This window comes from Molothrus ater, chromosome 7, assembly GCF_012460135.2.
Source record: "Molothrus ater isolate BHLD 08-10-18 breed brown headed cowbird chromosome 7, BPBGC_Mater_1.1, whole genome shotgun sequence".
NCBI lineage: Eukaryota > Metazoa > Chordata > Aves > Passeriformes > Icteridae > Molothrus > Molothrus ater.
In genome coordinates this window covers 14,493,736-14,519,927 of record NC_050484.2, presented here as the reverse complement: position 1 = coordinate 14,519,927, position 26,192 = coordinate 14,493,736, and the positions used below count along the sequence as shown (strand labels likewise).

Sequence of the window (26,192 nt, the reverse complement as noted above, 5' to 3'; positions counted from 1 at the left end):
ATGCATTTCCTTATTGTAGTGGAAGGGCTTTACACCCATAAAACTATGGTACAACACAAACACAATTTAAACCACAACAGATGGACTGAAATAGGCTAATCTGTATTAGTCTAGTGATTTAAAAAAAGAAAAAAAATCAGCTAAAAAGGGGCTAATGTATTCTGACAGGAAGCTAAGTCTCCTTACGAGGATGCTAACATTAACTCTTGCAGCTTGTCTACTTTCACGATTAACTGTTCTTTTTATAATCACCAGAAAAAAATTAACAGTACCTGATTTTTCGCAGTGGTGTATCTTTTCAGATGCTTTATAAACTCTGTTCGAGAAGTATTTTGTACCACAATAAGAGCCATACTTCCATTGTTCAACCTGAAAAGCAGACCAAAAAGATCATTATCTTTCATCATTAATTTGGAAGTATAGCAGGCTCTTCAATAGCCTAGATTAGAAAGAAATTTTTTAAAAGCCTACAAGAGTAAATTAATAGGATAGTCTGAATGGTTTTTCAAGTCTTTTTTCTGACTCCCACCCCACAGATCAATATAAATTATGCACTGAAGTTATTCAGCATCAATGTATTTATAGCATACATTGTAATAACAACTTGTAGTTCTTTATCAATAGCCATCATTTCTTGAATACAATACATATAATCTAAGAAAAGCTTGCTTTTCTACTTAACAGATGTTTTTTAAACATTAGGGATCACAAACTTTTCTTTTTACTTTTCTCTCCAGCACCAAGTAACAGCTACTGTAAGTGCTGTGAGGCAGAGCTGTACCCAGAAAACAGTGCCATGGTGCATGGGAGCCCCCCCAGCACAGACCCAGTGCAGGTGGGTTCCCCCACTCCCTCCACCAACACCCATGCTGCCCTAACAAAGGCTGCCATCTCCAACTCACACTCTCATAGCAGTTCTTGGTACAGTTCTATTTATACATTTCACAAAACAAAATAAAAGTCAAGGACTAAGAGTTTTGTACGAGCTAAAACAGTCATGTACTAGAGATTAAAAAAAAAGAGCCCTCACAGTGCAGATGCTCAGTGGCTCTCAGTATTCAGTCCCCATGGGTATTTTAGCATCTTTGAGAACTGGGGTCAGACTGTGAGCCAGTGTGAGTTCCCCCATTCCTCAATGGAAGGTACCTGGGCACAGAAACTAACAACTGGAATATCCATGCAACCATGCCTAAGTCCCATTTGAGTTATAGAGACAGATCAGTGTTCAACAAGAGTACTTGATGAACATGGCAATCCCTGCTGAGACTGCCTTCTGGAGAGAGCTGGTGTATTTCCTATCTTCTGCACATTTATTTATTTATTTATTTATTCAGCATCTATTAGGAAAATATCTTAAGTGTGTTTAAAAAAATGACTTCCAGCCTACTAGCCCTGAAAGGGATAGTTCAGATAGCCCCTGAACAGCTGCATCAGGAATGTTCCCAGACTATGGTAACAGCACTATCTGGGAGGGTAATTGTTACATAAACATTAAGCAAGTCACCTGGCACAGCAGTACTTTGCTGATTCAGGAAAGAGTGATGATGACATTTAAAAAGTTGCCTCCTTATCATATTTGTTTCAATAAAAGGGCACAGCAGACTACTGGGCATTCAGCACTGAGGCCTTTCATCTTTAGAAATTACTAAGAATTCTCATTAATTCTCTAAAAAGCCCCATCTGCAGTGAAGCACAACACCTATGCTGTGAAAAAGACATCCCACAGGGCTCACATAGCACAGACAGTTAAATGTATCTTCTGGACACATTTCTGCAAATTTAGACCAGTGTAACTGGTGTTACAGGCAGCAGCCAAAGCTTGCACCCCACTTCAAAAGTCTTCACATGGCAGAAACCTCTTGGGAAAAAGGAGAGAGAAGAAACCTACATGAGTTCCTTCCATAGCGGGTCTGGAGTCTCTAACAATCAGTGCCATGTTTTTGTTTCCCATATTGAAGAGATTTACAGTCAATATGTTATTCACTATGATAAAGGAAGCTCTGTTTGAGTCTACCCTTCCTACTCTACTAGCTGACCACACTTCAAGATTATTTTTAAAAAGAGATGAAAGAACAAAGGGTATTCTTACACACACAAAAAAATAGGGAGATCCATGGAGCAGCTACACTGGGAGAGAAACTGGCTCATTCAAACCTGAAATAACTGCATGGAGATGTCACAAAATTCCCTGTCACTGAGAAATGGGGAAGAACGGATAGAAAGAGAAAGCAAAGCTAAAATTCTCATCAGAATTTTCCAAGTGACTGGAAAATAAAAACACTAAATGCAGAACAAAGTTCCTAAGATGGGACAGCATCAGAGCACTGTCTTGAGGACTGTGAGAGTAGCGGGACCCTGGGAGCAAAGAAAACTTCTCATTGAGAGTTTAATCATAAATTATTTGGTTCTACATTGTTTCCAAGAAGTCAAATTCTACCAAATAGGCCAGTAATTTTGAAGAAAAATACCTCATCAATTCTTCTCTAATTTCAGCTAGTGACAATCTAATGAAAGAAAAGAGACTCATTCCATTAATTTCCCTGAGTGTTTGGGTTTTTTGGTACACATTCATGCACTCTCACATGAGTCTCTGCATTCTTTTTTTGAGGGAGCATTTTGTACATACAACTACAAAGTCTGTACTTGCTATTCTGCTCAATTGCCAACTGGATACAACAGGTACAAATATTTACCACCTAAGAACTGCTTTGGTCAGCACAAAGCAGGCTCTCAACAATGACCTAAAGGCAAAATGAGTCAGTGTCAACAACCAGGTTACATACTCCTTGGTCTCCCCAAACTCTGCATGTAGAAGCTTCATTTCTCATGTTCTGAGGAAAATTAAACATAAATAATAATAAGAAAAAGACAACTGTGAACTTTAGTCCTTAAAAACATGAGAAAGACTCATATTTCATTTTTGCTGGCTGTAGAGCAGAAGACAAGGGCCACTTTTATATTTGAAAAAATAAAATTAAATCTAAGGGTGAAGTTTCCCCATAAAGCCAAATCCTATGACAGATGACTGCTCCATGACTACTACTTAAGTCAGACTTGCCAACTAATTTAATCACAGCAATTATCCACTCATAATTCTAGTTAGACTGCTTGACCTTATTTGCCTGATCCAAAAACTGATTACAATTCCTGGGATTATCAAGTCTGCTGCAGTCTATGCTCCCTCCCCCAGTCCAGAGGGACTAGACTACCTAAACATAGGCTCATATTCTCGGAAAAGCCAAGGTCTTAAGGTAAGATGTCAGAATTTATAGACATGACTAATTCTCTAAACCCATACTGACCTCGTATTAGGTGCCAAGCCTCTTGGTGCCATTGAACACAGACAAGGGATTGCCATAATGCTCACATTCAGGAAGTGACCCTGAATTTTCTGCCATTGATCCTTGCTACCTAAATATAACAGAGTAATTCTATATTACTCCAGTTAATCAGCCATGGTTCACCTTTAAAAAATCCTAAAAGCAGAAACTCACCTTTTTTCGTTCTCTCTTTCTTCTTTCTAAAAGGGTGGAAGCATGTAGGTAAAAAAAAATTAAAGTCAGTAGCACATTTAAGCAACATATACTTTATTAAAAAAGTAACATATTAGTGGAACTGAAAAAATCAGTAATACTGAGTAGAAGACTGCCTTGTAACAAGATCCTCTATAACAGGCTACAGGAAACACTTTACAATATGTACAAGTTTGCAGTTGTCAAAATAAATATTTTTTAATATTATATCACCTGTTGATTAAATTTGAACAAAGTAAAGAATCTGTACAATTTTATTCTTCAGAAACACATTTCTGTAGCTTTGGAATTGCTTGAGTCAGTTCTACTTACCTGTCCTTCTCATCAGTGTCTTCCTGTGGAATTTGGAGAGGGAGAAATGATAATTCACATTCCTCTGGCCTAGAAAAGTAATGACATTTACTGTGATGTAAACCAGTATTCTGACTGTTAGACACACTTTTATCAATGTTAAGATGATTTTTTAGGAAATTCTGAGTGTACACAATTTATCTCCTCTTTAATTTGTAAGAGGGATATACATCACATCTGAGTTAAATCTGTCTGCAATTAAGATAAACTACCGCTCTGTCTTTATGAGATTTATTATTTCCCTTTCCTCAAGAAAATAATAACATCTCTTGGCATACCTGAGATCTGCCAGGGCTTTGATGAAAGCAAAATCCTTCCTTTGGCTGGAGGGCATCCAGCGGTGCCTCTCTGCCAAAGCCAGCGTCCTCGCCCCAAACCCAAACATGGCCGAGAACCCAAAGCGCAGCAGCTTCCTTGGAGTGCTGAAGGTACACACATCTACTGCTTGGATGTGTCCTAAAGTTTCACAGATAGACAAGAGAAAAGAAAAATTTATATTTCAAATGACACACAACTTACCATTTCTTTTTCATCTACTTTAGCTGGGCAAAAACCCCTTCAGACTCCTCCCTGTCTCTAGGAAATGAATTTTACTAATCAAAACCAGAATCAATCTAGAAAAAAATTAAGACTCTATCAAAGTAGTAATTTCAGATGCTTGAAAATGTTAAAGCTATGGTAAAACATTCAGCTACTTCATAAGACTGCAAAGAGTCTTAATTCCATGCACATTTTCAAAAATCAATTTCACAATTTCAAGTAGAATCAAGGAAAATGTAATATTGCTAATATTTGCATAAATCTCTGCAACTGTTTCACCAAATATATGTAATGACTGCACATTGTACTGGAGGATATATGGGAACTCTTAAACATAGGTTTTAAAGGTATTCATGTTTACAGTTATAAAATATAAACATATAATTCTGTTCAAGATAGGATATAACTTTTTCTTTAATAGACCCTGCATTCAGTGTCTCTGATTTTTAAAGAAAGACAGCTTTATATTTTGCCTGTAAAGCATTTTGTATTATGACTTGAGAAACAGAGCAAAGACTCTTCCACTGCAGACTGCAAGACCAAGAGAAGAGATACTCAAGAGGGACCTTAATCTTTTTTCTCTTTTTTTAATTTAAAATAAGTTATAAATAAAGACTGCTTTGAGAGTAAAATTAACATTTTTCTGACAAAGTATTTGCTGTTCCTAAGACCCAAAAATAAGGTTTGCACTAGCAACCTACTTTTCCCTTTTAGCATAATTACATTTTCACATTCAAACCCCATTTATTGTGCAGACCCAGTGGCAAATTATACAGCTTTTCTATGAATAAAGCTTCCTTACAGAAACTGTTAGTAATTAAAATAAATGCACCTGGAGCTAAAACCAGGACAGAATAGAATCATTTGGGTTTAAAAGCCTTACAATATAGGTTACAGTGACACAGCAAAATGCTATCTTTACTGAGCAACTGGTTATGACAAACTTCTACACACTGCTTTATTATTTATAAATTCTGGAAGTGAATGTAAAATGTAAAAATATTTACCCATTACAATGTGCAGTGCTGCAGTCACTGCATGTTTAATACCATAGAGTGTATGGGCCAAAATATTTGTAGTACCTGTAAAAGTGAAAAAAAAAAAAAAGCTGTAAAAACCATGAGAGATACAGAATAACCAGAACAAACATACACAGCATTTTTAATTACTGCATATTAAAAAAAAAAAAATAAAGCCTGCCCATAAATTCTCTTGTTAACAGCAGAAATGCTGAATAGTATTAAATTAAAACCTTTAAAACTTCCAGAGGTCTATAAAATCTTCTCAGCAAATTCATTCGCAAGTGCCATAAAAACAAAGCAGTGGGAGAAACAAGCTTTACAAAATATTGCCCGCTTGGATTTTTTTAAATCATCTTCTTAATCATCATCTCTTACATACCCAAGTGCTGTACTAAGGAACTGGAGACAGATTATATAATAAAATGTATTTGGGGAATACTTTTAGGTTGGTAAAATAATACCAGACAGTGTAAAACTGTACATTTTTCAAGCTAAATGATATTTAATCTAGTCAAAGATAGCTGCTGTGCTTCTTGCAGGCTACATTTTAGACTCTTGGAATAGTGAATAAAATTAATTACTGCACATCAGCTTCACAAGTAAGAACTCAATGACTGAAAAACAGGGCAGGCAGAATGTGACATCTGACAAAGAGGGGACTTGCACTCAGTGCACCCAGACTGATCCATCTCACTTTTATCTGTCACTGCCTGGATGCTGGCAGCCAGTCGTTCTACCAGCTACCAGAGAGAAGAGAAGAACAGATTTTGATACAAGGGAGTGAATAAATCAGGTGGTAAATAGAGGAAAAAGTCAAAACCCAGCAACGTCAGCACAGAGTTGAAAAAGAGAGTGGAAAATCAGCTGTCAGTTTGCAAAAGAAAGAAGCAGAGCTCTGAAGGCCCATGACTGGTTGTGATTAATATCTCAAGGCACTTTGCCTGGGTAAGAAACATGGAGATATATATGTAAATTTTGCTCTTCTGCTTTAATGCCTAGGACATAAAATACTGTGCATCATCTGACTTTTGAATATAAATTTATTTTTAAAATCATGAAGAAGGAGCAGTTGTGTCTTTCCTAAATAGGAGTAGTTTTTAAAAAATTTCAAATTTATTTTTCTCATTTCTGGCATTACTTAGCCAAGCAGCAAAAGAATTCACGTCTGGAAAAATAAAGGCCTGCCACCAAATAGGCACAATATTGACTTCTTCATATCACTAATTAAGGGATGAATAATTAAAGTTTAATTAAAAGAACAAAAATTACCTAAGAACAGTTTAGAACCTAACATTTTGATATAAAAATGAGCTCAGATAGATTTTCAAATAATTTTCTCATTTCAATTATTTATAATTGAAACGAGAAAATTATTTGATAATAATCTACAGGAGAAATAGACAATTCTGGATGTTAAATTTGCCCTAAATTTTATGGAAGAATTACTTGTATTTCTTAAGTAGGGGAAAGAAGGGAAGAAAGGAAAAGACTACTACGTGTCAAGGAACAGGTACTCAATATTTAAATAAGCACTTTAAAGCATAATGTACCAGATTGAAAAATTTTGCTTATCCTCAAATTCTGTTTTTATGTCATGTAGAGTGTAGAAAAAAATCCTGAATTTGCCAAGACTGATGTACATCATTACAAAGCTCTAAAGGCATCATGCCATTCTTATTCGGGAATATATCTTTGATTTTTTTCCAATAATTTCTCTAAATAAAAAAATTTAGTATAACTGGGAATCTCACAGATCACCTGTTACATCCTTAGTGCACCTTAGCCTCTGAAAGTAATTCAGAACTTCATGGAAAGTTGTCATAACATCAAAGAGAGGAGCTCTGTGTTCCTGCTATATGAAGGAAGTGAGGTACATCTTTTAAGGTAACAAGTACCCAAAACCTACAAAAACCCCTACATTTGACCTAAAAAGCAATTCTTCTCATAATACTACAAGTATATGCCCAACATATTTCATGTTTGAATGACTTCATGTTTGATTTAACTTCCAGATCCAACTAGTTCTGCTTTGCCAGTGAAGGTAGCTAGAGATGTAATTAAGAATACTCAAATATTTCCTTCAATCAGCATTATACAGCTCTTATCAACTGCTATGAGTATGTCTCCAAAACAAAGTAAATCACACATACAAGCAGCAGATTGTTACAAGTCAGGCACATCGTGCTTACTTCCTGCGTGTCAAGACAGGGCAGTTGTTATTCTAAAAAAATGTTTCACTTCTCACTGAAGATCAAGCTAATTAAAGAGCACAAGGTGGAATATAGTTTGGAAGATCAAGCTTGGTATGAGTTTAAGCTGCAAACGTGATTTAAGAGTAATTTATCAATGCAGATGGCAGCAAGATACCAAACAACCACAGCTGAAGTCGGTACCAATCTTCAAACTGACTTTAATGAGACCTAAATCTCATTCCTACTAAACAGGATAGGCACAAGTAATTGCATCCTTCTCTTAAATCTTTGGAGCTCATTAACATTTGCAGAAGTAAACAAGGCAAAATCCCACCCTTTCAGGACTCTGAGGAAGATAAAACAAGTTCTGTGTTCAAAACCAAAAGCACCACATCCACCCTTCCACAAGTTGAAGAACTAGGCCAAGCACAGTTTTGTGGGAGCAAGCACCATCATATTCTCTAAAAACTCCACTTAGCACATGCCTACCAGCAGTTTTAATCCCAATAATGACTGAATAATGTGCCTTATTAACTAAGTCCTATACAAGCAGGATGTCAGACAAAATAATCCAAACCAAAACAAACAAGCAAACCCAAAACATGCAGCCTATAAACAAGGTAGAAAAATATACAAAAATAAGGAACCAAGCCTTTCTTATTTAAATGGTGATTCAATAATGGTTTTAATGCCATTATTCGTACTCCCAAGTAATCTCTTTTCCCCTATGCAAGCTCAAGATATTATTTACCAATAACAACTGTTCCCCTGAACGCTATCATATTACTTCAGAACTAAAAGCCTTTGATGTCCATGACTTGCACTGCTCACACATTAGTTAGTCACATTTTTAGTTCTCACTTCAGCTACTCAATTTAATGTGAAAAGGTTTTATCCATACAATTCCAGCATCTCTATCATTAGCATTTTTTTACAGAAACAAAGATTTTATTACTCCAAAATGAAATCCTGTTCAAAACATCAACCGATTTTCCTGACATTACAAACAACTTCCTTCCACCTCCTTCCCACCAAAAGTGCAAAAGCATCTCAGTAAGAACAGAGTATCTGCAGGTCACGACTGATGAAGGTACCAAACAGAAATTGTAGAGGAAAAAAATTGTCCTTGGAAGTGCAAGCACTTCTGCAGTACAATTAACTTAATTAACCAGACAACATGAATATTCATAAGGCTGTTAATGTCTCCCCCATCCAAACAGATAAATGTGATGTAATGACTTCCTAGTCAAGCATAGCTAAAATTCTGATGAAAACTGCACCAACATTTTGGTTCTTTGCCTGAAATATCACAGAAATTAAAAATCCCTCAGTAATATTTTATTTTCTGAATTAATTTGGAATCATGAATTTATTTATATGGACCCCTTTGGATCAAAAGGTTCACAGGCATCAGATATAGATTGTCTCTTATTCTGTAACAACTGGATAGCTTTTTTAATGTCCTTCCACAGTTCCCCCTCCCCTTTCTCTGTTTCCCCCTCCATACAGTTTCTTAGCAGTAGTTCCCATAGCAACAAACACTCTTGCTAATGGCCAGCAGTACAACTGCAGGCTTCCCCACATCTCATCCATTTGATTTGGACCACAATAAGGCAGCTCAGTAGAGTATTTCAGTAAAAACATACTCCCCTCTGGACCTCTCTCTTCAGGAGGTAAATTGTTTCAAAAGCATCTTCTTCCCATCAAGAAGGCTGAAAGTTCAAAATGCTGTCTTAGGTACTTATTATAGAGACTAAAACCAGATTTTACACCACCCACATAATACTATCCTGTAATTCAGTTGTTGATCCTACTTGGCTGGAAAATCCTAATAATGTTGTACAATGGATTTCTGATGGGGAAAAAAAATTTAACTGACCAGAGCTGCATCCTCATGAGAACAAGTATCATACTTACCTTTTTCCTAACTGAGCACCTCATGGAATATCAGGCATATGGAAATCAAACAAACAACAGATTGTTTTTAAGAACCTATTAGGAATTTCTCACAATATCATTTTATAAACTGTTCTGATCCTCTTTCACAAAATCTATGCCATTCTGTGTAAGAAACCCTATGGAATTCTTTTGGGTTTAAAAGTCCTTTCTGATCACAACATATTGGTCTTAAACTGAGGATAGAAGGCACCAGTGAGAGGCACAGTGACCCACACACAACATGGAGTCAGGGGCTGCAAAGATTCTGTCTCAACACCATCGAGATATTCACAGGAACTGAGATGGTAAGTGATGGCCCAACTTCTGTACTCAAATTCATTATCTTCAAGTCTTTGACATTGTTGTCTCTTTTATCAAGGGCTTTTTAACCTGAGATAAAGCTAATGTACTCTTGCTCCTTAAGAAGCAACTAATGCTCCTTTTATATGTGCAAACCAAAACAAAGCATTTAAAAATCTGCTGGCTCAGTTCAAAGTGCCATGCTCCTTTTTTTGTAGAAAACTCAAAACAGTGATTTGCTGTTTTACTGGCTGTAGGAATGTTTTTCTTACCAGTTAAAAACATCTGAGGAACTAAGTAGTCTTAGCACACATTCACACCAGAGAGTAGTGTTCATGCAAAAATGCCTCTCTTCTTTTCAAGAGAAGTGACTCATTTGGTAGTCCAGAATCAACCCTGACTGTACTGATTTGTGCTGGTTTTGGCTAGGGTAGTTAATTTTCTTCCCAGTGGCTGCTATGGGCTGTGTTTTGGATTTGTGCTGAACACAAGGTTGATAATACAGAGATGTTTTTGTTATTGCTGAGCAGAGCTTACACAGAGACAAAGCTATTTCTTCTTTTTCTCACTGCCATGCTGGTGAGGAAGTTGGGGGTGCCTGGGAAGGTGAGAGGAGACACAGCCAGGACAGGTGAGCCCAGCTGACCAAAGGGATATTCCAGACATATGACACCATGCTCAGTAATAAAAGGGGGGAAGGGTGGGACATTGGAAGTGATGGCATCTGTCTTCCAAAGCCACTGTTACGTGTGATGGGGGCCCTGCTCTCCTGGAGATGGCTAAACACATGGGAAGCAGGGAATTAATTCCTTCTTTTGCATTGCTGGTCCTTTTCCCATTAAACTTTATCTCAACCCAAGAGTTTTTCAGCTTTTACCCTTCTGATTCTCCCCCAGTCCCACAGGTGGGGCAGTGATCAAACAGCTGTGTGGGGCTGGGCTGCTGGCTGGGCTTAAACCACAGCAGCTCTTGCTAAAGCCTTCCTGCTGGGCACAGCTACACTCCAAGGAGGGCCAATACAAACACTGAGGAGAAGGGACACACAAACCCCCCAACACAAACAAAACCACACCACCAGATACAAGTTAATAAAAGAGCAAGATGACTTTTTAAGAGAGACAGATTTTCATGTCTGTAAAGAAGAAAGTAATTTTTTGCACACAATGTTTTTTTTAATATAATGCACACAATGTATTTCTGGGACACCATTTTAAAATAGACCCTAACCATGAATCCAACTGAGAATTCTGCCAAGAAAACTAGAGATGCAAATCAGGAAAATCTAGAAAATAAAGTTTTCATTTGATATCATTTCTGTCAGGAAATAAGACTGAAACTTGATCTTGGATGGATGAGCTGAAAATTATTTTATTTTTGTTCTTTCTCAGCTTCTTCCTTCAGGCAAAGAGCTCATCTGTGCCATTACTATAAATTATCATTACAATTTAAAATCAAGTCATTTGTAATCAATATAAATCACCAATTTAGGACGTTTATTCAATAGCTCCCTTACATAACTGAAGCTTTAGCATCAAGAACTGCCTTTAGTAGCCAAAACTGTAAAACATGCCAGAGGGACTAAAAACAGATGACTAACAAAATGTAACAGTACCTTTCATTCTCACCTGCTGGTATTACTCCAAGAGGAACTGGGGCTCTGACAGGCTTTGACACATATTCTGTGTCTTTCCCAGCATCTATCTGGGCTCTGAGCAGTAGCCCGTGAGCAACTTCACTGACAGATCCATCTCCACCAACACAAACCACCCTACAACAAAAAATGCCAAAGAGTTCAGAACAAACTCTTTCATAACTGAACAAACAAGTGGAAAGCAGCTACCCACACGATATACATAATGATATTTCAAAAAGCTAAAAACATTCTTTCTTTAACAACAAGCTTGGGCTTCACTGTCAGATCATTACCTGAATGCTCCTTAAGCATTCTTATTTCTGCTTTCTGTCTGAGTAGGAGTAAACATACTTAAAAACTGACAAAGTTTTTCTTACCTTACCACACATCATGCACATAAACTGATCAGATGGAAGAACCAAACACATGTTTCAGTGCCTCAGTGGAAAAGCTCTTTACATCTTTCAATGCTGACCCATACAAACATTCCAATGCCTTTTAATTGCCCTTACAATAACAACTCACCAAATATTGCAATAAAATAAAAAAACACTTGAAAACAGCTATTTTCCTACACTATGCAGGCAGTTGAGGGATTTAGCAAAGTATAAAATCCTAGTGCCAGCAATCCTTTGCACAAAGGTACTTAATCACTGCTTCTGGAGCACGTAATTAAACTCCCACCTGCTGTGGCTATAGAGAGGAATGCATTTGTCTCTAAAAGCTCTGTTACAGCAAACCTTTTTTTTTCCTTGTTTTTGTTTATTTAAGTACATATTACAGTGATTCTCCAAGTTAGTAAACATATTTTAATGATAAGAATAGTAATAATACATTCCAAGCATTTATGACAGAAACATCAGAGTTACTCTGGGAGCAATTCACCTAAATTATATTCTTTTCAAATATCTGTATGAATGCAGTTGTGAAACTATGCCCAATCATTCAACCAGGTAAACTGGTCAGATCTTTATAAGAAAACACTCATTATGTTATTAGTGTTATCAAATATTTAAATTTAATTACCTCATCGCCTTTAACATTTTTCTTTAGTTTATATTAATATTTCCAAGGTGATTTTTAATCTCTAATTTTTAGGAACATTTCCTCTATCTAGCTAAACACTGCCACATTAAACTTAAAAAATTACAATATATAGCTTGAAGAATAGAATATAAAAGTTTGAAGCACATTTTCTTCCTGATCGCAATCAGGATTCTTTGCCTTTCTTTTGACTCATTTTTTGTTTATTCCCAGGCTTAAAATTCTCTGTCACAATAGCAAAACCAGTTAATCTTTGAAGTCTGAAAAATTGAATACCTTCTTGTATACAAGAAGGACTTGTGTGGATTGTCTTCTAGCTATTAAAACTTTTGAAAACAGATATCTTTTCCTCTGATTTTGGAGTGCTGTGTAGAGAGAGTCCAAGGAATAACATGAAAATGCTGCTAATTTTGTTTTTACTCTTTTAGCATTAATCATCAAGAGTTGCCTTTTTGGCTGGAAATAGAGATACCAGCAGGCACCTGGGATTCCAATGCTAATCAGTGAGAGCCTGATATGCATAAGGAGTAGAAAGTCTTCAGCAAACAAATTTTACTCAGACCTTGAAGAAGAAAGAGAGAAAGAAACATCTTTCTAAGAAAAAGAAGCATCTATTTAACCATCAGATGCAACTTTCTTAATCAACTATTCACTAAGGACTGACTAACCCAGGCTACTCTAAATATCCTTTAGGTTCCTGCCTAGGGAAGAAATGTATGTATGGGCATTGTCTGTTTCTGTCTCTGTGCAGATAGGAAAACCCAGCTGAGACAGCAGTATCACAAATGCAGTCCCTCTATTTATCACCAAAGCTCAGCCCCAAGTCAGGGGTAAAAAGCCAAATTAACGAAGTGCCTCAATTTTCAGTGTCCCCAAAAAAAGTGGATAGCAAAAAAAATGTGGAGTGTATAAGACATCTGTCTTTAAGAATAGAATAGTGACTGGGGAAATCAGAGAAATCATAAATACAAACAAACAGCTTTGACAAAGAATTAACACATAGGAGTGTCACTTTCAGAAAGCACTGAGATATAAACTGCCAGTTTTCTACTGCAAATCATAAACTTCAGTTTACTTCATGTGCTGTTAACATGGAAGGAACCATAACTCTCCTAGTGAGAAAATCAAGCTCAGAAACTGCATTGCTATATTGTTTACATACTGCAGTGAATTAAAAAAACATGTTGTCTTGTCATTTCTACATTTTTGTGTCTCTAAAAAAAAATTAATAGTAAAAAAGGTAGAGGTACATATGCCTATGATCTTTCAAAAGGGTTCCTTTCTTCCAGCTTAGATCTGGATACTGGAGAAAGCCTTACAGGGGAAGTTCTCAGTGTCTACCCAAAGATCAAAGATGAAACAATTCAAAAATGACAAAAGGGTTCCTTTCTTCCAGCTTAGATCTGGATACTGGAGAAAGCCTTACAGGGGAAGTTCTCAGTGTCTACCCAAAGATCAAAGATGAAACAATTCAAAAATGACTCAGTGTAGAAGATATTTGTGGAAAATAAAATCTAGGTTTTTTTCTTCTTTATCTTTGTATTCTTACAAATACAGAGACTGAAACCCACATGGAACATATTTCAGAGAGTTTTATGTTTATTTGCCATTATTTATGAATCCATTTCTATTGTCAGTAATTAATAAATACCAAAGTATTTAATAAGAACTGAATTTCCTAGGTTTCATATATATGAGAAACAGTGTAACTCATTAAATACCCACTGACATAATTTTATTGGAATACAAATAAAAAACAACATGATGAGGTTTACTAACCTTCATAGTCACTAACCAACTTACCCATCAAATGCCTGCAGTTCACATTCTTTAAGTACTGAGAGAGCATGTCCTTCATATTCAGTTACTGTGGAAAACATCAATTAGCAGCAGATTAGGTAATTTTAAATTATTTTGTCCATCCAATATAATGAACACAGAGTAATTCAATTCAGATTATTTTTTAAGTCATTAACACATTAAAAGTATAGAAGTTATATTTTACAATTATGCTAGCTAAAAGGCCAAACACTGAATTACAGCTGCTATCAGATACATGGCTATTTCATGCATTTAAATTTGGATAATTCAAGATGTTTGTCACATCAAAATTCAAGTTCTAGCACTGACACAGTTGGTAAACTTAAGGAAAATAAGCATATCCTCAGTTAAGATAGAATTACCTCAGGATCAATCAAAGTTAATTGTCTTTGTGTTAGGATATGCAAATTGCTAAATCAAAAATAAGAGAAGTTAAACACAGAAGTATGAAATCAAGCCAAATACCAGTGACAACAGCATATAACACACAGAGGAAGGTGGCACAAGTATACACCAGAGTTCATAGCCTCTGGAGGAAATGAATCTGTCACTCCACATTGATGTCTCTGTGTTTGCTGATACCCCATATAGTACTGTAAATGCCAGTGAAGACAGGATAAACTGGCATACTACAGATGGCACGAAGCATCATAACTACATTTAGCATTTTCTAGGGCAGCTTTGCCAGAAGAGACAGCCCAGCTGCAGCCACCCATCAAAGACTTTTGCTGACTGACATGACACTTGCAGATGGATTTTTTGTGTAAGAATGTGCATCATTATATGCAAAATTACATTAATCTTTCATGCTTGTCTGTCCCTGGTGCTCACATAGTTCAAGGCTTTTCTCCAGTGTTCCTAAACACTGCTAAAATTATTAGTATTGATGTCTAAAACAATCATTCCATAGCTGTACCTATTCCAACCATATTTCTACAGACTATTCAAAGGCTGCTTACAAGAACTGAAAATACCCCTATCTCTTCCTATTTAAACAAACACACAAGTATGTGTGTGGACATAGTGAGTGTATATATCTTTTCTCCCAAAAATGAGAAGGAAAACAAAATCAATACAAAGGTGATACAATTTTTACACTTCACACTAAAAATTTGTTTATATTGCCTATAAGTTCAAAATCCCCCAATCAGCAAAGTTCTCATGCTTGGTGTTTTGAAAATTCTTAATTAAAAAAACAGAGTTGTTTTGATTATATGGAAGGTAGAGATTTATCATTTTGCTGCAGAAACAGCTATCACTATAATAACTTTTGGGAATTATTTACAGAATTCACTTTCATGCAGGGCCTCTCTGGAATATAAAAGCACATTATATAAGCTACCATATTCAGCCTTGCATTGCCAACGGGAGCAATGCTTTTAACAATATCTGTAGGCTGTGTGAAAAGTGACCAATAAAAGTGTGCATCATGCAAAAATGCAGAAAGGTTCAAATATCTTACCATTGCTTAGCTGTGAAAGAAACTCTTCCCATGAAAATAGAGTTGGTTACCAGGTTACATGCCTTTTTAAATGAACATGATGACATTTAGAAAGTTATGAGTACAGTCTAATTAAAATGGAACAGTAAATAAGATTTATTTTGTAACAGAAAACATGCTCAGTGCTTTCATAATGTAATGTAAGTTAGGCTTACTGTTACAGAATTAATTCACTCAAAGAACAAGGACATGAAACTAAAGAGGGCTCATGTCTACAGAGAAGTCAATAAAGGCAGTAAAAATGACTACTGTTAGCCAGACTGAGAGCAAATCCATCCTCTTTGCATCTAGTAGCTTAAGTTTGGAAATTATGTAGAAGTACTGCTCAAGGCTTAAGATTGGGGAATTACAAGAAATTTAAAATTTCATGAGAGAATGACAGAGGATCTATTTTGACATATCATGACAAAAAGGCAGTGAAAAAATGAGGTTTTCAGGAAAAACTTTGTGAGAACATATATACATATATAGAGAATAATTCAAGTAGAAAAAAAACCTAGAAAAATCCAACACAGACATAAAAAGACCATGTCTAGAAAGTTTTCTGCAGGCTTGACAACCTCCAGAAGGGCATGTATAAATCATTCTGATAGCTGGAAAAAAAGCTAAGTGTTTGAATATTTGGCACTGTTCCAATTCAGGAGGAAAACAAACAAACAAAAAAACCTACTCAATGTATTTTGGTAATAGGAAGAAAGCTTCTTTCATTGTTTGAGAAGGATCCAAATCTCATATTTGTCAAAATCATTATCACAAAAATATTATTTAATTTTTTTTACCATTTCTAATGCATAATCTCAAAAGATTTTCTCTTTCTTTTGTCCTTAAGTGTTGGATAATGGCATTCTGAAGAAAGGACACCAAAGGTGCACCTCATTTGAACAGAGTCACACATACTCCAAAAACACTTTAACACCCTCTTTACATGGCAAACAAGAACCAAGGGCTTGGCCACTACACACAGAAAAAGCAATATAAAATTAGTTCAACACTTCAAAACAGGGGATGCTTTCACATGGCACCTAAACATACTGGCACTCCTGCCACAGTCTAAAATCAATGGGATTAACTGTTACTGATAACAGCTTTTTCTCATCCAGCACCAACACCAGTTATCTGTTGGTATTTACCATATGCCAATGCTATTTACCATAAACCAGTGCTCTTTGTCCAATTCTCAAACATTCCTTTCTTTTGTGGTTCTGCCCTAAAAATAGGAGTTAGGGAAGGCTGTTATTTTTGCTGAAAGGTCCAGGTTGTAAGAGTGCACAGATGGAAGCAAGAGTCAAAACTAGGAAGAGAAGTGAGACAAGCTAGGATTCTGTCAGGGTTTCTTTTATTTATTTTTCTTTACTATGTGTAAGATTTTGCAAGACACTAATGTATTTCTAAAATAATAGTTCCAATTATCACAGTTTGCCAATACTTGCAGGTATCTCAACAGTGGAGTGAGCTTTTGTAGAACTCAATTTTTGGAAGAGTCACTGTTCTTATCCTAGCAGCCACATCCCAGCTGCAGCACAAAAAAATTGCCCAATTCTTAAAAGAGGCCAGATTTTAACCATTGTTTCACCTTAGCCACAATTCAAAGTATTGCTTCAGTTTAAATATGCTAATTCACACGTTCTAGAGCTCTAAGCACTTCAGAGATTTGCTTACTGCATGTGACAAAAAAACCCCAAAAACTCAGAAAAACACAATCCTCTCCAGAATACCTTTGGTTATTTTTAATGAAATTATTTAATTGTTACACACAAAGCCATCTGGGGGGAAAAAAAAGTAAACTCTACAAAATTTTAAAATAATTAGAAAAAGTATGTTACTTCAGCACTCACTTATTTACATACATGTCTTTAGATTGCCATATGTCCTTGGGTAGGAGAAAATATTTCCATTCTAAACTTCTAAACATATAAGAAGTTTATTCCAAGAGAAGCTATAATGAAGAATAAGATCTGGAAAGCCTGATCAGAGAGAAAGCAATAGCTACCAATGTACAAGACTGGCTGAGGAGAGCTCTGTCTTTCAGCACTCCACTGTCAATCTTTGATGTTCTGAAGTGGTTTTAGTAACCTGAAAATTTTTTATTTTTTATGCACTAGAAGCCACTTCAGAGGTTCAAATTTGCTATAAATTTTTAGCGCTCAACAAATTTTAACTTCTCATTCAATGAATTTTAAATATGTGTATCTGGAAAAGTCTCAATGTAAACTGTCTTCAGTGCAAAAATTGTACAAAAGCCTTCGCAATTTCAGTGCCTAATACACCTTTGTACACCACCAGTTATGTAAATATTGGCCGTGCTCCAAAACAGCAGGAACAGCAAGAGGCACACTCCAACCTCACAAAATCCAAAACAATTATGGGAGGAAAAAACCCAGTTCAATTTACTTGAAACAAAGTGTTTGTGTTTATTAGAATAGGGTACCAGTGGACAGGACTTTTACTCAGCACCCACCACCACCCTCTTTTTTTTAAAAAAAAGCATAATTCTTAATTATTTAGTTCTCTACCAGCATTGAAAACTGCAATGTAGTTCTCTCATTTTGCCTGTAGGAGGAGTGTTAGGCAGCTAATAAGCACAGGAGTATTTCAGCATTGCCAAAATAACCTCAATTGAAGGACAGGCTACTAAACATTTTTTTGGCTTGACTCAGAAGCTTTCTATTAAAAATTCAAAGACAAATATATAAAAAATAGAGTTAAAACTGTTTTTATTCCACTAGAAAAAATTTTTTTGAAACCTCCACAAATAATATTCACAACTTGTATTAAAACATTTTTCTAAAATTGTGACCAAACAAGGCTAAGTCAATTTCTAATACGACAGCATTATTAGTCTGTTCACACTATGATCCATGCCTTCCAGGTAGATAAATATGTCTGTGAAAATTAAAATTTATATAAAGCTGCTGGCATTCCTTCTCAGTTCAGGATAGTTAAGAAATTATTGCTACAGAATTCTAATACAGACCATCTTTTCCACATTTCTTCTAATGTGTCTTTAATCTTCAATTGCTTTTATTTTAAATTGTGGGCTAAGTATTTAAAAAATACATGGATACAGGGAATAAAATTAGCATGATCATTTTCATCTACCATTATTGCACTAGTATATTCTCATGGCTAAGTGAGATTTTATCAAAATAACTTTTGGCCTGTAACCTGAACTAATCATCATTTCATAATAAATTTAAGGAACAACTGCAAGATGAGATCTCCTATAATTTTTCAAGTCAGTTAGAACAGACACAGGAAAAAAAGACTAGATTACTAGTATTGATTGCTATAGATGAAAAGTACTGAATCAATAAGAGAATTACTAAAGCACTTTTGGACAAAATAAAAATATATGGTGTTGTATTAACTAGAGCTCCAAATGCAGTACTTGCAGTCAAAGGCAATAAGGATAAGCAGTAAATTCAAATTGTCTCACATGCTTAACTATTAGTTTTACAAAGGATTAAGTTATACTTCTGTAGCAACTTACCTGTGACATCAGTTTTTATGTCAGCAAGTTTAAAAAGAGGTGCAACTTTTTCATAATAAATGTTAGTGGCTTCTCTTTTGTGGCTGCTTGGATTAACAAACACTTTCAAGGATTTTGGTCTATTTTGAAAACCTAAAAAGAAAACAAAACATTCAAGATTACACACAACCCAACTATTTTTACAGCTTAAATGGGATTTTAAAATCAGAACCATTACAATATTTTGACAGGAAAAGTAAATTACAGTCTAAAAAAGTCTCTAAAAAAAGCCAAAATTTTATCTTGCATGTGCACTACTTATCTTTAAATTACAGTATTCATTAATTTTGTGTGTACAGCTAATAAACAGCTGTAGGAACCAGAAAAAAGTGCATATGTCACAGCCTAGTTAAACCCTGGTTCAGGAGCAGGGTGAGTGTGAAGTTTGGGCACCAAAAAAGAAAAGAAGCCCAAACATAAAAATGCATCCTTGTTGGAATTTAATGACTCACTCCCAGCAGGTTTACGAAAGCAACACCCAACAAAACTTACACAACAATCCAACACTTTTCTGACAGTGCAAACCAAACAGTCCAAAGGAAATTTCTTCATTGTAAAGGAGGTCCAAAAATATAAAGAAATAGAAAATTGGCAGTATCATTTGAAAATCTGAGAATTATTGCTCATTTAGGCCTTTGGAGTAACAAACTCCAAGGAAATGCTGTTATGCAAAGCTGAACCTTGTCTTGCACACTGATCACATGAAGTAATTTTATTATTTGAAACATGGCATTTTGTTGAAGAGTAAATAACTCAGACTAAACCAATAATATTCCGTTTTAAATTCCCTATTCTAGAATTCCTACAATTGCCATGGTTCAGTGAGGCTGCTTTGCTACAAGAAGCAAGCAGCAGTGTGCAATACTGCTCTTCTTTTGGTGTTTATTTAAAAGACTTGATTTGAACAATTCTGAACTTGGTTTTGGTATCAGGGTAGACTATCACTTTCTTAGCCAAAAGCTGGAATATTTGGCAAGTGTACTGCTTTCAACATTCAAGAACAAAATTAGTACTAGCCAAAGGAGCTACATAGGGAGCCAAGAATGAAAGCACATTTTCCTGCCCCATGAAGAATATTCCTTCAATTTCTGCAGCCTCGTGTACCTTCAGAGTGTCAGCAGGGACTTCCTGCAGCTCGTCCCACTTACTCTACCTCAACAATTGAACAGAAACAGTTATTAAAGAAATTATAGCTAAACACTATTTAAACATTAAAGAGGAAAGTATTCCTTAAGATCAAAACATAATTATAGACGTCATAGAGATAATTTTTTCATTTATTTAAACACATCAAAAAATCTTGAAAGGAAAACTAGCTGTTTATCCAGTTTGCATCAGAAAATTTAGAAGAGCTCTTACATATACTGAAGGAAATTACTGTATCAGTTTGCTGCTATAACCTCAAAATCATACACAAAAAAATGTATAACCATGTTTATGTGAAAATGTTTTACAGAGTGCCAAGACCTTGCACAGCAAATTAATCCTGGAGAATCCTGAATGCCTGCAGTAACAAGAACTTGTGTTCAAAAGCATCTCTTTCAAAAAAGGAGGAAAAAGAAAATAGGCAACTTGGTGAGGACTGCAGCTGTGTAGTAGGGAAGGGTTGCTGTTCATGAGGACCCTGATCAGCTACAAGAAAGGTCTGAGAAAAGCCTGACGATGTTCAATAAGACAAAGCCAAAGCCCAAGCCCAGCACCTGAGCCAGCCAAACCCTCCGAGCGTGGGATGGGGCCGGGACCAGCAGGGAGCACCTCAGAGAGCACGGGCAGCTCCAGCAGGGAGCACCTCAGAGAGCACGGGCAGCTCCAGCACCTCAGAGAGCACGGGCAGCTCCAGCACCTCAGAGAGCACGGGCAGCTCCAGCACCTCAGAGAGCACGGGCAGCTCCAGCACCTCAGAGAGCACGGGCAGCTCCAGCAGGGAGCACCTCAGAGAGCACGGGCAGCTCCAGCAGGGAGCACCTCAGAGAGCACGGGCAGCTCCAGCACCTCAGAGAGCACGGGCAGCTCCAGGAGGGAGCACCTCAGAGAGCACGGGCAGCTCCAGGAGGGAGCACCTCAGAGAGCACGGGCAGCTCCAGCACCTCAGAGAGCACTGGCAGCTCCCGAGGGACCGGGGCCGACGTGAGGGAACGGTGCCAGGGCAGCCAGGAAGGGCAGGGCTCGCTGGGCTGCAGGAACAAGAGGACAGCCAGCAGTCCAAAGGATGTCACTACAGCCTTGTTCTCAGCACGTCCTGAGCCTGAAGCTGAAGAGCTGCCCCCATTTGCAGGCTCCCAGCACAAGGGAGATGAAGGCAGCAGGTCCGACATGGAGCTGCCCCTACAGCAAGGGGCTGGAGCAGGCCGCGGGCAGGAGGCAGCGGCAGCCGGCCTGGCCAGCCCCAAGGACAAAATCTACCAAAATCTTTCCTTGAGCATCTCCTGTGCGAGCCACAGGCCTCCAAGCCAGGCTTCCGGCAGGTGCAGGGACAAAGAGGCCACAGACACAAGTGGCACAAGGAATATTCCGGTGTGAAATAAAGAAAAACACCCTTCACAATGAGGGCAGTTAGCCATGGATGACACTGTCCATCCTTAGCGATTTTCAAAACCGCCCTGGACATGGCTCTTAGCAACCTGATCTTTATTAGAAGTTCACCTGTCCTGAGCAGGAAGCCAGAAGAGATCATCTCCAGAGGTTCATTCCAACCTAAAATCATGTTGATTCTCTGGAAACAGAAAGAAGCACTGCAGGTATGTACTGCAGTGGAATGTCTTTTTACAGGAATTACAACACAAACAAGGAAGTCTAAACAAAAGCTCCCAAAGACTATTAATACATATAAATAATTATCATAAAGACATTATGTCTTAATTGAAATCTAGTAACTGGTATTGTTGCAGTCCTGTAGAAGTTATAAAAATATTAAGACCAAAAAAAATAATTTCTGTGACTTTATCATTTGCCTAAAGCATCAGGCAAATTATAAGTTTTCCAATTAAAAATTAAATGAAAAACTTCTAAGAATAAGGACTCCTGCTTCAAAAGAGGAAAGATTTAACCAAATTCATAAATGTGCTGTCATGTTTCTTACCTTATTTACAAGAAAATGTGATCACCTGGTCCTCCTAACACTCAACCCCCCCATAACACCCAGAGCTAAAAACTGTAAAAACTGACTTCAGCCATGGATATCTGAGTATACCTTTAAAGTTACAAAAAACAAACCAAAACTACACCCCAAACATACAAATATAAGAGTACAATGGACAAAGCAGAGGGAAAGAATAGAAAAATACAGTTTGTAAAAGTAGAGAAAGCAGATGAAGTGTCAAAACTTCTGTTACCCAGACAGTGCGAGTTACAGTTCTGCAAAACAGACATCAGGAGAAAACTGAAGGGAGAAAAGCAAATACCACTATCTCACTTCAATGTTTTTGCATGTGAGATGTAAAAATTTAACCCTAGGTGGCAATATAAAGTTTCAAAAGAAATCCTATGGAGGCAAAAGAAAATAGACTTTTCTGTTGGAGAAAAAAATCCTAGATTTTTGAGGAAATGGTTGAATTTAATTTTTTAAGAAACATTAAGTCATTAAACCATTCTAAACTAGAAACTTTATTTATGATTATGTATATTGGGCTATTGCTGCAAAGCATATCAGAGTTAATACATAAATCCCAGCAAGACTTTCAATTCACAGGATCAAAGTATTAATATACTCTCTTTATGACTATTTGAATATCAATTTACTTTTTTAGAGAGATAAAATATTTCATTGACAGAAATATTTTTCACAAACATTTGAGCAGAGATGGTGCCCTACTGAAGTGATTTTATTTGTGCCAAATAATTGCCAACTGACATGAAAGGATGATCATGACAAAATTTATTACTTTATTATTCCTGGTGTGCACTGGACACGTTAGAACGCACCAAACAACTGAGTTTAATGAAAGCATATCCTGTAACAGCCAAAGATTAAACTTTCACACAATATAATTGTGAAGCTTCTCTAAAGTGTTTTTGAATAATAATCTTTTAATTGTCTTTAAACAACATCTATATGAATGAATCAATGTCATTGACTACTGTGTGCAACTGATCCCAGTCTGCCAGCCTTTTGGGGCTCCCCTAACTGGTATTCTGTTATTGTTTTCCCTGGCTGCTCCATTTGAAACGAGCCAGCAGCCTAAAGCAGGAAGGCCAACTGTTCCCCTAGTACTAACAAATGTGCTAATATGCACTAGTTTAAACTTGATCTATCAAGTGAATCAGTGAACCATGAAGGGTGGTGGGTCAATCAGGGTGTTCTGAAAACAAAGGCTCCTGGGGCAGCAGAGACGCTGTGCTCAGACATACATCTGTGCTGCTTTCAGGCCCCAGCCTCAGCAAAATGGGTTTATGTTACAAAAGTTAAGAGCCTGGAATCATGTCATTACCACCTACATTTATAAATACTTTATACAACATTAGGAATATTATACATGAGAAAAACTAACAATATGAGACAGAGTCATTGATGTAACTATGGAGACACCACTGTTAATATTAACTAAGCTAAGTTAATGTTTAACATTAATGGTTTAATTAAAACTTCATGCATGAAGTTTCAGGCTTTCATATCAAATCCCCGTGTGATAGATACTACAGAACAGCAGATAAAAATAAAATGCACTTTGTGCTTTTTTTGCTACTTTATCATTTATTCTTAACCACATTTACTGTCTTGTTAGTTTACAGAGTTTTTAAGTAAAGCTTTTTCAAATCAGCTGTTAGTAAGTCTTGTCTTGTTAAAAAACAATTGATGAGCATTGACAACTGTACGTTTTCTCACATTTTTGAGCCTACCTCAACCCTTTCAGAACCACTATGTATTTGCATGTGCAGAGGATTTTAGATGAAACGGTGAATTCTACTGACACAGTGTGTCCCCACATGCCATGCCTGTAAACCCTGTACAAAAATGTGATGTATAAATGGAAATCACTGAGAGTGGGGTGTGCAGCAGGGCTGACAAAAGATAACAGCACACTAGACCCTGTCTAAACTGCCCTTTGGGGCCTTACAGGAGCCAGCCCAGAGCCAAGGATCCAGAGGTGCATCAAGATGGCAGTGGTTATCTTACAGCAGTTTAACACTGTACATGTGATGTACAGATCAGATTTCAGGAACACTCTATCAGTGAGCAAGCTCTTTCTATCTAGCTGGCATGCACTGCAACAGCAGCAACAGCAGGCAGAAAATAAGAACTTCCTCAAATATGGGAAGATGGTGGTACATTTATTTTGCTACCCTGTCACAGACACACAGAGAAAGAACGATAATGGCAGTCACTGTAACTAAATTCTAAACACTTATATCTGTGTGTGCTCACTTACATGACAACAGGCTTCATAAAAAATTACAGCTCAGTTAAACTTTAAATTGAAGTATTCTGAACACAAAGTCAAAGCAACAGAGGGCACTCACTGTGAAGATAATAAGAATGAACAGGGAAAAACCATTTATGACATGACATGTGTCATGCCAGACACAGATCACACTGTAAAAAGGAAACTGTGTACATGAAACTTCAAAAAGAATTAAATCTTCATTAGAAACCTCCAGATAAACTTTGTCTCATACTATCACCAACAAACTTGCTATTGTTGTTCCCAAATTAAGGTATATGCATAAAAACCTAAAAACTTGTCAAAGAGTAAGGTAAACAAGTAGAAATTGAATTTATCTGCAGAGGAAACACACCTGTCAGTAATATGTGCTCCCATTTGTCAGAATGTCTAGATGTTATTGACCAAATCTACATACATACATGTTCTACTTTGATAAATCACCTCCTTTTAATTTGATCTAGCCAGAAACAATAAAAGAATCCTTCATGTAAATAATGCAGCTGTTAATGAAAAACTACTTTGTGATCAGACAGACTGGGGGAGGAGGGAGGGCAGGGAAGTAATATTTACTAATTCAGAAGGATAAAACCAGAAGCAGCCAATTTGAGTTCATGAACAAGAATGACTCTAGCACTATTACAAAAAAAAAAAAAAAGAGAAATAAAAAGGCTGCAGCAAAAACTATGAAAACCCACTATAGTTTCCCACAGAAATATCAGCCACTGAGAAATTAACAGAACTCAGCTGCATTGTATACTTTTAGTTCAGACTTAGGAGAATATACACATCAGCAACTGCTATGATGAGAGTTTCATTTGGTTATTTTTATCTCTCTGAGTCCTGTTTATACCTGAAGTAGAAAACAAGGAGAAAAAAATTTACTGATCAGAGATCCAAAAAACATCTGTACAAGGTCTGAGCTTCTAGAGAAAGACTGAAGCAAGAACTTGAAACAGCATTGCACAGAACACTTTTTTCGGGTTCAGGTGGCTTCCAGTTGCAAAGCTATAAAGCACAGACTGCACCTCGAGGTCAAGGCAACCTGAGCTAGAGATACTGCAGCTTTTTTTCTGTGAACATATGGTATCACTGCTCCTGATAGATGGAGAGTAATCTAGGAACAAAACAGACATTTGCTCCTTATGCAAATGCCCTTGCCTTTATGGGTAGCTGGAGATCTACAGGAATCCTGGCACTTGTGCAGATTGAGATATTTCATGATAAAGTCTTTCAAAAGGGGAAAAGGGAAGGCACTTTTTAATAAGCATCTTCATTGGGAAAATCCAAAGCATATTGTAAACAAACAATGCAAGAATGCACCATTAATAACTCATGTTGTTTCTTTAGTATCTGCTTGTGAAACTTTAGTAGAAGCACACCATAAATTCTTATTCAAAGTGTTGTCAC

At 36.7% G+C, this 26,192-nt stretch overlaps 1 protein-coding gene across 2 annotated transcripts in view; it reads right to left on the bottom strand.

Moving 5' to 3' along the window:
- Positions 1 to 26,192, bottom strand: part of CERKL (ceramide kinase like) — a 52,412-nt gene that overhangs the window by 3,629 nt on the left and 22,591 nt on the right. For both annotated transcript variants that reach the window (XM_036386928.1, XM_054515455.1), the window contains exons 3-11: positions 19,366 to 19,497; positions 14,357 to 14,420; positions 11,502 to 11,644; positions 5,432 to 5,506; positions 4,163 to 4,340; positions 3,846 to 3,914; positions 3,495 to 3,520; positions 3,303 to 3,411; positions 273 to 369 (exon numbers count right to left, since the gene is read on the bottom strand). In XM_036386928.1, the coding sequence (XP_036242821.1) occupies positions 273 to 369; positions 3,303 to 3,411; positions 3,495 to 3,520; positions 3,846 to 3,914; positions 4,163 to 4,340; positions 5,432 to 5,506; positions 11,502 to 11,644; positions 14,357 to 14,420; positions 19,366 to 19,497 (893 nt within the window). The remainder of the gene's footprint in view (positions 1 to 272; positions 370 to 3,302; positions 3,412 to 3,494; positions 3,521 to 3,845; positions 3,915 to 4,162; positions 4,341 to 5,431; positions 5,507 to 11,501; positions 11,645 to 14,356; positions 14,421 to 19,365; positions 19,498 to 26,192) is intronic.